Raw genomic sequence first — 13,721 nt, forward strand, 5'->3', positions numbered from 1 at the left:
TCAAAGCTCTGTAAAGCACAGAAAAGTTTCCACTGGATCCTGGTACGATGCAGTTAATTGCTAAACTCATGTATTTTACAGTGACTAACAATACATTCATTTTTATAGCAGATCATTTGGGAGATAGAAGCATTTTGCTATAAAATTAATATCTGTTTCCTTAGTTACTGTAGTGAATGCGATTGCCAGCTGACCACAGACAATAGCCTGCCTTGTTCTTATGGCTTCAAGAGCAGCTGAATCTTCAGAAATCAGCACAACAAAGTAGATTTTCATGGCATTACCATTATTACCTGCTGATTCCTGCATATACATCTGATATGAAAAGGCATCACAGCTGGCAATTGTCAATTCTCACACATACGCAAATGCATATCTGCAAAGCCCTGAACCTGTGCAGCTGCTCAGATTGGTCAGTTGGCACTGAATAGCTGATATCAAAACAATTGCCTGATGAAATTTGCCAAACATTGTGGATAAAGTCAAGCCTGGATGGCTGCCTTGTTGGGAAATCAGGCATTTCCCATGGTGACATCAGCTGTTGACCGTAACATGAGATATCATGAGAGGCTTCCTCACACCTATGCAACGCAAATTGCCTACCTGTGTGAATATGTCAAGTAAAAAAGAAAGGAAGCCAATCTCTTTTGCACCTAGGCAAGAACAGGAGCAAATGATCTAGTGAACAGATGGATGCCTTAAATCAGAAACAAAATAAATGGATTTCCAGATCTTGCCTGTCTCTTTTCTCTTTCTTTTTTTCTTCATTATTCTTGTGAAATTTGTTTTCATTTCAGGCATTCAAGTTTTATTTATTTAAAATGGGTTGTATCTAATGGGCTCAGAGTAGGCCTATTGAAATTAATGGATTTAAGTCATGTCTGTTATTTTCTGTGGGTCTACACTGGGTAGGTCTAGCATCTTGTGGAAGCAGATTCCATAGTTTAAACTTTAAACTATACACTATGTGGGAAAAGTAATTTCTTTTGTCTATCCTCGTCTTCCAACATTCAGCTTCATTTGATGTCCCTGAGTTCTGCTGATATGAGAGATTTGATCCGTATTATGATCAAATCCTGGAGATTTCCATTTAGATGGAGACATTCAGATATGAAATGGGCTATGTCTGCTTCTGCCAACAATGTCTACTACCACCACCCGGGACAGGCAAGGCCACCACTTGCCTCTCCATTCATAAGGAGACTCTGTCTTAAGAACAAACCATTTTAAAAATGCTGGAATTGATCAGCTGGCAAGCTGAGGGTTGTAAGAGGTGCCTAGGTAGCCCAATTTTTCCGTTCCTCTTAACATTGGCATTTTCATCTGTAACAAAATAACTCCTGGCAGGGATGATGCCACACAATTCCAGCTTCGCTCAGACCTTGCCTGGAAGATATATGAAGAAACCAGGAGCATCAGCCAAACCTTCTCCATTCATATTTTGGCTCACCAGTTCCACTACTGGCCCTTTGGCCCAACTTCCCTGTAAGGAAATGGAATTATATTCACGATCCCTATTCTGGGATTGGTTAAAGGTGGGGGCGTTGATTGGTCCCTTGTCTATGATAGCTAGGTGGTGGATCTGAAAGGAAGGCAAGGATGTAACGAGAGTTTAGAAAGGGCAATCTTGTCTTCAGTAGCCATGCAGAGCAAAGCTTCAGAAGAGGACTAACTCCTAACTCCCAGGACCATCAAATATTCTTCCAGACTGCCTACTCGAGAGAGAGAAATTCACCCCTTTACGTTCCGTAACTATTGGTGCTATTTACAAACTGAGGGAAGGGGAATCTACAAATAATTCTTACTTTAACATTTAGATATTTTTTATTTTTTTAAAAAAAGACATTTTGGAGCACACACATTGAATGGTTGTTTTTGTCTCTTGATTTAAAAGTAGTCTAAAAAGAACAAAGGCATTTTTGATATGATCCTTTAATTACTAGGAGATAACTTGAGTTGAGTGAAAAGTATTTTTTTACTTTAATCTTAGCTCTTTTGGCGGCAAAATACCCTAACACATAACATGAGCTCATTTTAAAATTGTTGCATTACAAAACTCCCAACGACAATGAAACGTTCAGTAAATTTCAAGGACAGTATTCAAAATCACTAATGTTTTTCTGCAGCAAAAGTGACTGAGTTTTGAAATAAGATATAGAGAAGTGACTGGCAAATTAAAGAACTGTGAAAAAACTGGTTTTATGATACGAAGCATCTTTAATTGTGAAACTAAGCCTCTGTTCAAAAATGAAGTAATTGTTATATTTCACCTGTGCTCAAAATAATAGCTTTGCTTCTGCTATCAACTGCTGAATGACATTTACGTGAAGGAAATGTTTTTTTAAGAGTTCTAAATTAAATGTTCCAGAATACTAATTTCCGGGCTGGGTTTTAGTGCTTCTTGCTGAAATAAGTGCTTTGGTTTGTCTGGACCCTGAAAACGGTACCATTTGAAGTACGTAAAACATCTACCATACCCAGCACTAGTTTAGGTCTACCGTGGCAATATCTAAAGTATCTACTGCTCCTGGTACCCGATAACTGAGATGGATGAAGTTTGGGTCGTCTTTTTGTGTATGGTTCTGTTTGCCATCATCGTTATTTTGATGAAGCAGAAGCCAGATGATGAAATCAGGAAAGAGACAGAGACCCCAAGTGCCTCTGCTTCAACCTCATCCTACTCTAGCAGTTCTGGAAGTCGTATGGAATGCACTGAGGAGGAAATGGAAGCATCCCTGAAGCGACTAACCAGCATCTTGTTCCATGCTGATGCACGGAAGAGGGAACCCCATCATGAGTACAATACCTCTGCCCATCAGAAAGACCCAGCAGGAAAGGAGCTAGGAGAATCCCAGCCTCAGCTGAGTCAGAGGAGAATTCAGGTACTGTAATAAGGCCCAGAAATTATGCTGAGATGTGCCCCAACAATATGAAGCCTTTGGGCTGCAATGGCTGTGCTCTGGATACATAGGGTACAGTGGTACCACAGGTTAAGAACTTAATTCATTCTGGAGGTCTGTTCTTAACCTGAAACTGTTCTTAACCTGAAGCACCACTTTAGTTAATGGGGCCTCCTTCCGCTGCTGTGCCGCCGCTGCACAATTTCTGTTCTCATCCTGAAGCAAAGTTCTTAACCCGAGGTACTATGTCTGGGTTAGCGGAGTCTGTAACCTGAAGCGTCTGTAACCTGAAGCGTATGTAACCCGAGGTACCACTGTATAGTGTTGGGCTGTATGGAATCAACACCCCTAGTATCGGTTTCAGCATGACCAAGGAATTCAACCAGTAGGCCCTTAGGGTGTGGCGGTTGATCACAGGATCAATTGATACAGATCAGTTACCTCTTAAACCTGGTTTAACTACACCAGAAATGTTGTTAGCCTGACTAACACATGTATACTTTTTATCCTCACAACAGCCCTGTGGGGTAGGTGGGGCTGAGAGACAGTGATTGGCCTAAAGTCACCCAGTAGGCTTCATGGCTGAGCGAACCTTGGCTTCCGAGCTCCCAGTCTAGCACACTAACCGCTCTGCCACTTTGACATTTACACTTACTCTTACGCTGCATTTAGTTTACATTTGAAATAAAGCGTATTGTGACTTGGTGGGCTAGATTGATTTAAATCATGGCTTACACCATCAAGGGGGGGGGGAGGGAAGGCTGATTTAAATAATTGATTTATACTGATTGGTTGGTTTTCAGATTGATAATATTCTTCATATATTTCCTAAACAAAGGTGTAATTCCAAAACCAATAAATAAAGTAGGATGTAGATATTCTTATTGGAGGGAATGATCAAATTGTGTTCTTTTTTTTCCAATTAACACAGACAGAAAAGCCTCCTTTAACTGAAATATCTGGTAGAGGCCACTGACTGATTTGGTTTAGAGAGTAACTGTAACACTGAGCTGTTTACAATAAAGCTGTTTAATATTAACCAAGTTATTATTTAATATAAATTCCCTGTTCAAAAAAACACCTCCAATTGAAATCTCATTAAAAATACAAATAAAATAAAATAAAAAATATTGATTTTCGTCCACCCCATGACTTGGCAGCATTAGTAACATGTTTGCATTTCTGTGTCTACTTAATTTGCTGAGTGAGCTTTTCAAGTCCAGTTTTAGCTCCAGTAAATGGTTTCGGGTGTCACTTCTTTCTCTAAAAGCCAAGCTATGTCTCAGAACAAAAATATGATATAGCCCACATGATATAGCCCTCGTCTTCCTCAGCATGATGCCCTCTAAATCCTTTGAACTACAATTCCCATCAACCTCAGCCAGCACAGCTGTGCTCCCCACCACTTCCAGTAGCTTGGTCAACACAAGAGTTTCTTCAGGATAGGGACAGTTTTTCTCAACCCCCAATAACAAGCGCCTGATGAAATGTTCCTCTGTGTGTCTAACTGCCCTGTGATCTTCAGATGAAAGGCGGTATGTACTTTTAACAACTAATAATAACAACAACTAAATGCATCCTGTTTTTACTTTCACTCTGGTCACTCCAGGAGTGTATTTCAAGCTGACATTTAAGAGCTTCAGATGGCAAAAACTTTCAACAAATTCAGTGCCGATAAATCTGATTAAATAAATGTCAGGTTCATATAAGTATAATGAACATATATGAATAAAAGTACATAGAAAGCTGTCTATGTACTGAATTAGACCATTGGTCCATCTAGTTTATTATTGCTGACACTGACTGGCAGTAGCTCATTCAGGCAGACGACTTTCCCAGCTGGAGATGCTGAAACATAGGCATCCTTTGAAATTCACACTTATCCCACTCATTTCCATGTTATTTGCAAACGGATTTTATTTGGACGCAAGTATGTAACACGAAATATGCACTAAACTGGCACTATATTCTCCTGTATTTCTGGAAGTGGCATTTGCATCATGTGAAAGCTCAAATTATAATGGGGAAATTAACAGGCAAATGTGAAAAAGGAATAAACTGCTGTGTGAATGCAGCCTTAGACGACAACCTTTTTCCTCTCCCACTCTGCAATATGGGGCTAATAATTCTGGTCATCCTTTCTGGGTTGTTTCCATAATTCCTAAGCCCCTAAGAATTCACTTTGGACACACTGGCACCCAATATAAATGTATGTTTAATTTAGAGTTTTTAAGAGTGTTCTTTTTAGGGTTTCTTCTCTCTTTTATTTGAAGGAAAGGCACAGCAAGGAATCAGAATGCTGAAACTCATTTATTTTAGCAAAATGCCTTATTTCTTGTTGAGTATGCCCCAGCAGATATCTGTGCTCTTTCTGCTTAATTTGGGTGGAGTCCCCTGGACTTTTTCCATGCTTCTATTTGTGCATCTTGTTTTGCAAGCTTGTGTCTATTTTCTTTCCCGTAAAGTCTTACAGTGTTTTCCATGCCTAATGATTACCTCATCTGTCAGATGATACATCCTTGCGGGGGGGGGGGGGATGTTTGCAGAGATGGGATCCTTTGCCCAAGAATTACAGGAACAAGAAGTCAATGTTTCCCCTCAATTTCTAGGCTTCAGCTGTGAGGGGCCGTTGCGTACATAGCCCATTACACAAGAGAAACATTTGCAGAAGTAAAAACAAAAAAAATATGGGGTGAAATCCTAAACCACAACCAGTCTGTGATCACTGACTCAATGTTCATTGGGTGCACAGATGGCGGGGGGGGGACCCTGCAAATTGGGGTGGGATGGGGTTGGAGGAATGGAATGGAATGTGCTGGAAAACGGCAAAACTAGCTGGCTGGGATTTATATGTTTGTTTTATTCAGCACTTTAGACACACAATGTCTCAAAGTGAGTTGCAACACAATATAAAATGCAAGATGCCTAGACTCAGTTAAATCCAAGTGAATAAAAAGCCAATTTATGTTTTCCCTGGGCTGCAAAGAAAACCTATTGAGTTCTCAATTTTCCCAGGGTCTTTGAAAGGTGCAGTTCACGCCCTGCAGCATTGAATTACAGTTAACCTTTCGCAGGAACGCTGGACTACCCTGTTGCGATCGGATATGATATTTGGCATGGCGCTTCATAAATTCTTTTTGGGCCTAGAATCAAAATAGGTCAAGCTAATGCCGTTGCTATGCATTTGGCACCTGAGAAACATTTTGAAAATGTGGCTTACCACCTGCCTGTGTTCTCCCTATCTTTTTAGTATCTCGCATGGTTTTGACACCACCCACTGCATGGTGAACTTAACCACAATGAGGCAATGGCTAAGTACATCCATCCTCTGCCTGAAGCAAGATGAGCGCCACACTCCATAGTCAAGTCTGACTGGACTTCACCATCCAGGGGTCCTTTACCTTTACCGTGACCATACATGCATGCACATACACCCCACTAACCTTTTGTTGTTGTTGTTTAGTCGTTTAGTTGTGTCTGACTCTTTGTGACCCCATGGACCAGAGCACGCCAGGCACTCCTGTCTTCCACTGCCTCCCGCAGTTTGGTCAAACTCATGCTGGTAGCTTCGAGAACACTATCCAACCATCTCGTCCTCTGTCGCCCCCTTCTCCTTGTGTTCTCCATCTTTCCCAGCATCAGGGTCTTTTCCAGGGAGTCTTCTCTTCTCATGAGGTGGCCAAAGTATTGGAGCCTCAGCTTCAGGATCTGTCCTTCCAGTGAGCACTCAGGGCTGATTTCCTTCAGAATGGATTTTTATAGAGCCTTATAAAAATCGTTTAAGCCTTTCTGGTTTTGTTTGGTAAATATTTAGAAGACACTGGCTTGGGATTAATGTCTGCAAAGGCCAGCAAGAAATAAAGGGATGGTTCTGAGGAGTAGCAGGTTCCCATCCACCTCCAGCTTTCATTCATAGTTAAGTTTCTGTCTAGTATGGGTTAAATCCTTTGGAGTCTCACACCTCAAGATGTCTCAAGAGTCTTCTCCAGCAACACCCACTACCCTAGGGTAGTGCAAAATAACCTGTTCTTTTTTCCTTTGCAGGTCTGAAATGACTGGTGAATTTTAGACAGCAGCATATGGTGAGCATGTTCTGATTTTCATTTGGGGCTGCTAGGCTCCTTCAACTGACCTGTTTGTTGAGCATCCAACCTGATTTGCTTGTGGGGCATCTTTCCATTTAATCATTTGTTGCATTTTTCAGCGCATTTCCCCATCCCTTTCCTAGCAGCAAAAAATATTTCCCTCTCCTCATGGTGCATTTGTTGCACTAGGGTGACAAAGCACTTTAATTGTGCAAACCTTAATTTCTGGTATACATTTGACTTCTCCTTGTGAAATAGTGGAGTCTAGAGGCACCAACTCTTGTGTGTACAAAATATGTACTATGGAACCTGCTGGAAGCATCTCTGCTATACCCTTTCACTTCTTTGTTCCCTTCTAACAAACACTGAGGGAGGTGCCAACACAACAGCCATCAAGGATTTGGACGTCTTACCGTGAAAAGCAAGTGGGGGGGGGGAACACCACATCATAAAATATGAACTCCTTAAGGCAGTGGCACACACATACACAAATCTTTTATAAGTCCTCCTCTGCTCAACTTGCTGTGTTGCTTACACTGCAATCAACTGAATGCAACCAACAAAGTTCAGGAAACGCCCGCCCCCCCGATATCTCACATTATCAATAAAAATAAACAAATGCATAAGCAAAGGTCCTACCCATGTGATCCATACACAAACCCCTACACTAACAGTAGGCAACAGAATGAAAGAACAGTGCCCCCATCTCTCTCCCCCCCCCTCAATCAACTGCAAGAAGCCTATGACAAAAGTGTCTCTCACTAAATGTAAACAAACCGAAAAAGACCAAGAATTGAAAGTTGAGACAATAGATGTACCTTTCCCTGTTTATCTGTTTGTTTTGTTACACAAAAAAGCCTTTCATAAAAAATATATTTTTTAAAATATTTGGTATGTGGCGCTTATGGATACAGCTTTACACTCAACCATAAACTGAGTTGCTTCTAAGGATGAAAGGATCAGTAACTTTTGGTTCTCTCAGTTTCTAATTTTGTCAGACTTGAATTTGTTGGTTCAAGGAAAAAATAGGGATATAGAAAGGAGACTTCCTGGATGCAAAGATCCAGGTTTGGGACAAGTAGTGTTTGGTGAGAGAACCCCAGCAGAGATTTAAAATCACAAAATATGCAGCAAATGTGGAAATAGAGGCTATTAGACCTTTAAAATATGCCCTTCTGAATTCTAAAACGTCCTTCTCCTAGCATAGAAAAAGACCACGTTTGGTAAGTTAAAAATGGTTTACTTAAAACTCTCCAAAGGTCAGATTCATATGCTTTTCCATACATCAGTCAGAAAAGTTGCACAAGCAGTAAAACTTGGCTTAGTTGCAAAATGGTGAAAATTCCTAAATTAGTGGTATAGGAACTCAATAGGGACAGCTTAGCCTCTTCACATGCTGAGTTCATAGAGTAGACTGGGAGAGGAACAAAGGCTTTATTATCTAGTCCAGGCACAGGCAAACTCCAGTCCTCCAGATGTTTTGAGACTACAATTCCCATCAACCCTGACCAGTGGTCCTGTTAGCTAGGGATGATGGGAATTGTAGTTTCAAAACATCTGGAGGGCCGGAGTTTTCCTATGCCTGATCTAGTCCGTCCCAAAGTGAGCTAAGCCTGGCAGGACAGCTTACTCTATGGTCTTAACCCCTTCATGTATTAAACATAAATTTGCATGTTGGTTATATCAGGCTGGTTATCCCATAGAATTCAGTTCTTCACATTTTGCAGTAATTTGTGTTTAATTTTTTTTTAATCCTCATGAAAATTCACCAGCATTTTAGTGTCAAATTACCTTAATAAACACATTTTATATGCAGTTTTGACAATGCATCTGATTCCACCCCTTCCCCTTATTATTACGCCAGGCTGCATAGACCAACTTTTTAGAAACGTGATTACATACTGGCTGATAGTTTTGAGGCCACTGATGTGTCTCAGATTTGGACACAATAATATGGGAGACCCAGTTCCCCACCTAGAAAGATACTTTGCCTCTTCTACCCGCCCCCCTCTTTTTTTCTTTTTCTTTCCTGATGCAGCCCTAGGAAATGCTATTCCAATAGAGATTCAGCAGGTGTCTTCCATACTGACGTTTAAACATTTGCTGAAAGGTTTTATTTGACACCAGGCTTATGCAGACAATTAAGCTAAACACCTGCCACTGTTAGTTGGATATCTTTTTTTCTGTTTTACTGGTTTTTATTGTTTATGAAAGATTGCTGTAAATTGCTTTGTTGTTGTTTTTTTTTAAATGAAATTGTGGTATACAAATATATTTATAAATAAGCTGAAACAAGCCCAAATCAAGTCCTTGGGGGTGCGTGCGTCCCCTCTCTGCTTCTGTCTTTTGGGGGAAGCTTAGAAGGTTTCACTTCTGTTTTTGTTAAGCACAGATTGCCCCCAGGGGAATTGTGGTGAGTTAAAAAAGCTAACTTTAGAAAACATTGATTAAAGTTGGTTTAATGTGCAACCACAGTTTGTAGGTCCAGACAACATGGGAAAAGCTTCCCAAGTCCTCCTCTGGTATGGCACTGGAATAAGGAAGGGGGGAATACAGGAGGCTAGGTCTACCTAGTTGTCATTCCAGCTTGTGCACATCACACCAAACTATGGTTTGTGTGCAACTACAGCCATTGTGGGAGACAAGGGAGATGTTGTAGAGTGGTAAAGAACATGGCCGGCATGCAGGTCTTAAGTGCAGTACTAAAGGATCTATCGTGGTAGAGAAAAGACCCCTGCCAAAGACCCTAGACACCCCAAGCCAGAATATATTTGGAGCTAATCGAGACCCAACTGGGCAAGCATGTACATTCTGTATGCCCAGTTCTGGCTTATAGGAGGAGAGAAGGGAGCCTTTTCTAGTTGTTGTTATCACAGGAGCAAAAAGCCTTAATTACAAAGCATCTGCTGGGACATGACTCTATTAAATGCCTGCTTAAAAGCAGGTCATGAGGGAGTCAGACCCAGCCAGTGGAGACTGGCTTATTAAGATGAACAGAGCACTGCCTCACTGGGCTCAGTCTGCCTTCAGGCAGCCCCCACCTAGAAGTGACACTAGCTGTCCCGTTCTTAATTGGACTGCCACTAACAACTGGCCAATCAGGGCCTTGCTTTTCAAGTGATCCAAGTGATCCTCTAAGGAAATAGGTGTTTGTGTTGTTTATAAAAGTGTTTCTATATTTCCATATCATATCACACCAAGGCAGTGTACCATGTTACAACGTAAAACACAATTTATTGTTATTTATTTTTAATGCAGAATTGTTAAGGTGACCGGCTAATCAATAATAAAAACAAAACAGCTGCAAAGGTCTGCCAGCATATAAAAGTCCTCAGGAGACTCCTGGGAGTCAAAAGCGAGGGTGCCCAATGAGTCTCTTTTGGAAGAGTGTTCCACAGCTCAGGTCCTGCTTGTGGGCCACTGTGCGAACAGGATGCTGGACTCCTGTTGGGCCATTAGTCTGATTCAGCAGGATCTGCTTATCATCTTATAGGATCGCTGTTACTAAATGTCTGGCTCCTGGTTGAGGCCAGTTAGCCCCTGGAACACAGGGGATAATACTCCCCTGGATAATCTCAGCAACTTTAAGGTATCCTGGGCACAAGTTGTTCAGGGCTTTGTATATCAACAGAAGAACCTTGAACGGATCCCAGTAGCATATGGGCATCTGGTCCACATAACATCACCGACACTTCGTTTGATCAAACTTATCCTCGTTGATATCTACAGGAGCCTGACTAAAGGAACTTTAAAGACTGGATCTTCCTTTTGGACACAATTTGAATGAGTTTTCTGTTTGTGGATTCTGTAGTAGATCTTGTGCATAGCTCTCTCAATTTTTGGATTATTAATATAAGATTTAGAATGTAGAATGGTTTGGTAGCGTTTTGTGTGCCACTTATGTGCTGCTTACTTTATACTGGTCTATTACAAGAATTGGCAGCATAGGTTCATTTATTCGGTACACGTATTTCAGCAGCGGTGCTGTGTGCTGCTGTCCATCTGTCCCCATCAGCAATTTAGCTGCTACATTCTGCTCCAGCTGCAGCTTTGTGTCCTCCATTCCTCTCCCTCCTGACTGAATGTTCTCCTTGTTTCTCAACAGGTTCGGTTCCCACTGTGCACTGGTAGACGCTTGAAGCAAATCTCACACACCTTCTCCAGAAGGAAGAGGCTTTCAAAGAAAGGAAAACAACAGGATGTTTCTTTGCTCTTCCCACTTCCTCTAACAGAAACTGTGATTTTGACCTAACTGTTAGGTTATTCACTAAAGGCAAATATGCTGCTCCTGAGGCTGTTAAGTGCCCTCGCTGTTCTCTGACTTTGCTGAACAAATTCCTCTTTCCCGCCTAGGTGTTTTTTATAGCTGCAGGCTTAAACTCTGTCCCACCTGTGCTCACAACAATATGGTTCCCTGGAAACTCCCTAGACATAGAGGTGCCTACTGTGTCCCTGTGACTGTCAGACTGCTACTGGAAAGTGTGTGCGAGAGAAAGAAAGAGATAGAGAAAAATAATCTTCAGAATGGGGGTGAACTTCAGGCCTGGGGATGGGAGGCAAATGCAACCGTCCTGTCCATTGGAATTCTCTAAACATTTTCTCTTCTCAGGCCTTGCCCCTCATCTGGTTGTTTTCACCTGGCTAGAAATGCACCCTTGAACTCTGATGATGGCTGGAAGCAGAATGTGGAAGCATGTGTAAAAGTTTACATTTTTGCTTCTGGCCCCGCCTACCAGTAGCACTCCCCCCTCCCCCCCTTGCTCAGAAGGGAATACGACCTTCCGGCTGAAAAGTTTACATGTCCCTGGTTTGCTACGAAATAATGAATATGCTCTCTGTGTGCGTAGCTGGGTGTTTTCATTTTTCATTTTTAAATCCTCGTGTGGCATGACAAGTCCTGCATTTCAGCAGCTTTGTACGAGGCCAGTCAGGTTCTCTGCTGTCCCCTGTGCAACCCTTTGAAACCCCCCCCCCCCCAGCAGCAGTTCCTTCCTGAACCAAATAAAGCTTCTGCAGTAAGCAGATAGTTGTGTGTGACTCCAAATTTTTGTACAAGCTGCTTTGGGGCCAGTTATGTTCCTATTTGGGGACGCAGGTGGCGCTGTGGGTTAAAGCCTCAGCACCTAGGGCTTGCCGATCGAAAGGTCGGCAGTTCGAATCCCTGCGGCGGGGTGCGCTCCCGCTGCTCGGTCCCAGCGCCTGCCAACCTAGCAGTTCGAAAGCACCTCCGGGTGCAAGTAGATAAATAGGGACCGCTTACCAGCGGGAAGGTAAACGGCGTTTCCGTGTGTGGCTCTGGCTCTGGCTCTGGCCAGAGCAGCGATGTCACGCTGGCCACGTGACCCGGAAGTGTCTCCGGACAGAGCTGGCCCCTGGCCTCTTAAGTGAGATGGGCGCACAACCCCAGAGTCTGTTAAGACTGGCCCGTACGGGCAGGGGTACCTTTACCTTTACCTTTATGTTCCTATTTATCTGAGCTATCCTAGTATAAGTTACACAAAGCCTTAGCTGGAGGTATTTGTACAAGCTGGTCCAGACCATACTATCTATCAGTGTGTCTTCCTCATCCATTTAGCTCCCAGAGTTTTCTTTCTTTGTCTTGGAGTTGCTATGTTTGCTAAAATAACTCCAGTCCAGATTGCTCATCATGAGCTAACTTCCTGCTCTTACAACATGTCCGCAAGTAGCCTTTCCTCATAAGATGCTGAGATTTTTTCATACAGCTAACAGGAAGTCTCTCTTCCTCCTTGGCCACTAGTTGTTAGCACCTTGCTATGTGTGAAGTAACAAGCACCACTGAAGATGGGTTAGTTAAACCTGCTAGCTAGCAGCACATGGCACCTGAGGTAGGGGTAGGTAGAACGAATCAGTCCCCAAATCATCATAACGCTTGTCAAACGGCAGAAGCACCACAGCTCAATGGTAGAGAACACGTCTTCTATGCAGAACGTTCCAGGTTCAGTCCCAGACATCCTCAGATGGCTCTGGGAAAGGCTGCCAGAAGCAGTGGAAGGTCTCTGCACTAGGCATGGAGAACCTTTGGCCCTCCAGATGTTGCTGAACCACAAATCCATCGCTGTTGGACATGCTGGCAGGGGCTGATGGGAGATGTAGTTGAGCAATGTCTGGAGGGTCAAAGGTTCCCCACACCTGCACTACATGGCCATCATGCAGGTGTTATTGGACGTTAACTTATACATTTATAAAACCTTAATTTCTGTGTCGACAGTGTTCTTGACAGGCTTGAAAGCCCAGTGGGAAAGGGATTTGGGTGTAAGGTAAAGGTAAATGATCTCTGGACTATGGGGTGCAGCACTCATCTCGCTTCAGGCCGAGGGAGCTGGTATTTGTCCAAAGACTGCTTTCTGGGTTATGTGGCCAACTAAACTGCTTCTGGTGCAACAGAACACTGTGATGGAAGCCAGAGTGCATGGAAATGCTGTTTACCTTCCCGCCCCAGCGGTACCTATTTATCTACTTGCACTGGTATGCTTTCAAACGTCTAGGTTGGCAGAAGCTGGGACAGAGCAACGGGAGCGCACCCCGCCACATGAATTCGAACCTTCTGATAAGCAAGCCCAAGAGGCTCGGTGGTTTAGACAACCGCACCACCCGCGTCCCTTGCAGATGTGGGTGTACACATAGAGGACATTGCATGATCTGGGACAAAGCACCATTTAGGTATACCTCTGCAATCAATTGCTATTAAGACTCTCTACCAGAGGTATATGACCTG

The 13,721-nt window shown here is 42.8% G+C and overlaps 1 protein-coding gene across 1 annotated transcript; it reads left to right on the top strand.

Annotated features, from left to right (window-relative positions):
• Positions 1-2,546: 2,546 nt before the first annotated feature.
• Positions 2,547-12,009, top strand: LOC307202465 (uncharacterized protein; the record flags this gene model as incomplete). The annotated part of the gene is made up of 3 exons (XM_079952463.1): positions 2,547-2,882; positions 6,945-6,982; positions 11,091-12,009. The coding sequence occupies 2 exons, from the start codon at positions 2,547-2,549 to the stop codon at positions 6,948-6,950; spliced, it is 342 nt and encodes a 113-aa protein (XP_079808589.1). The 3' UTR covers positions 6,951-6,982; positions 11,091-12,009.
• Positions 12,010-13,721: the final 1,712 nt, after the last annotated feature.

Source organism: Podarcis cretensis (assembly GCF_951804945.1).
Source record: "Podarcis cretensis genome assembly, chromosome: 14".
Lineage (NCBI taxonomy): Eukaryota > Metazoa > Chordata > Lepidosauria > Squamata > Lacertidae > Podarcis > Podarcis cretensis.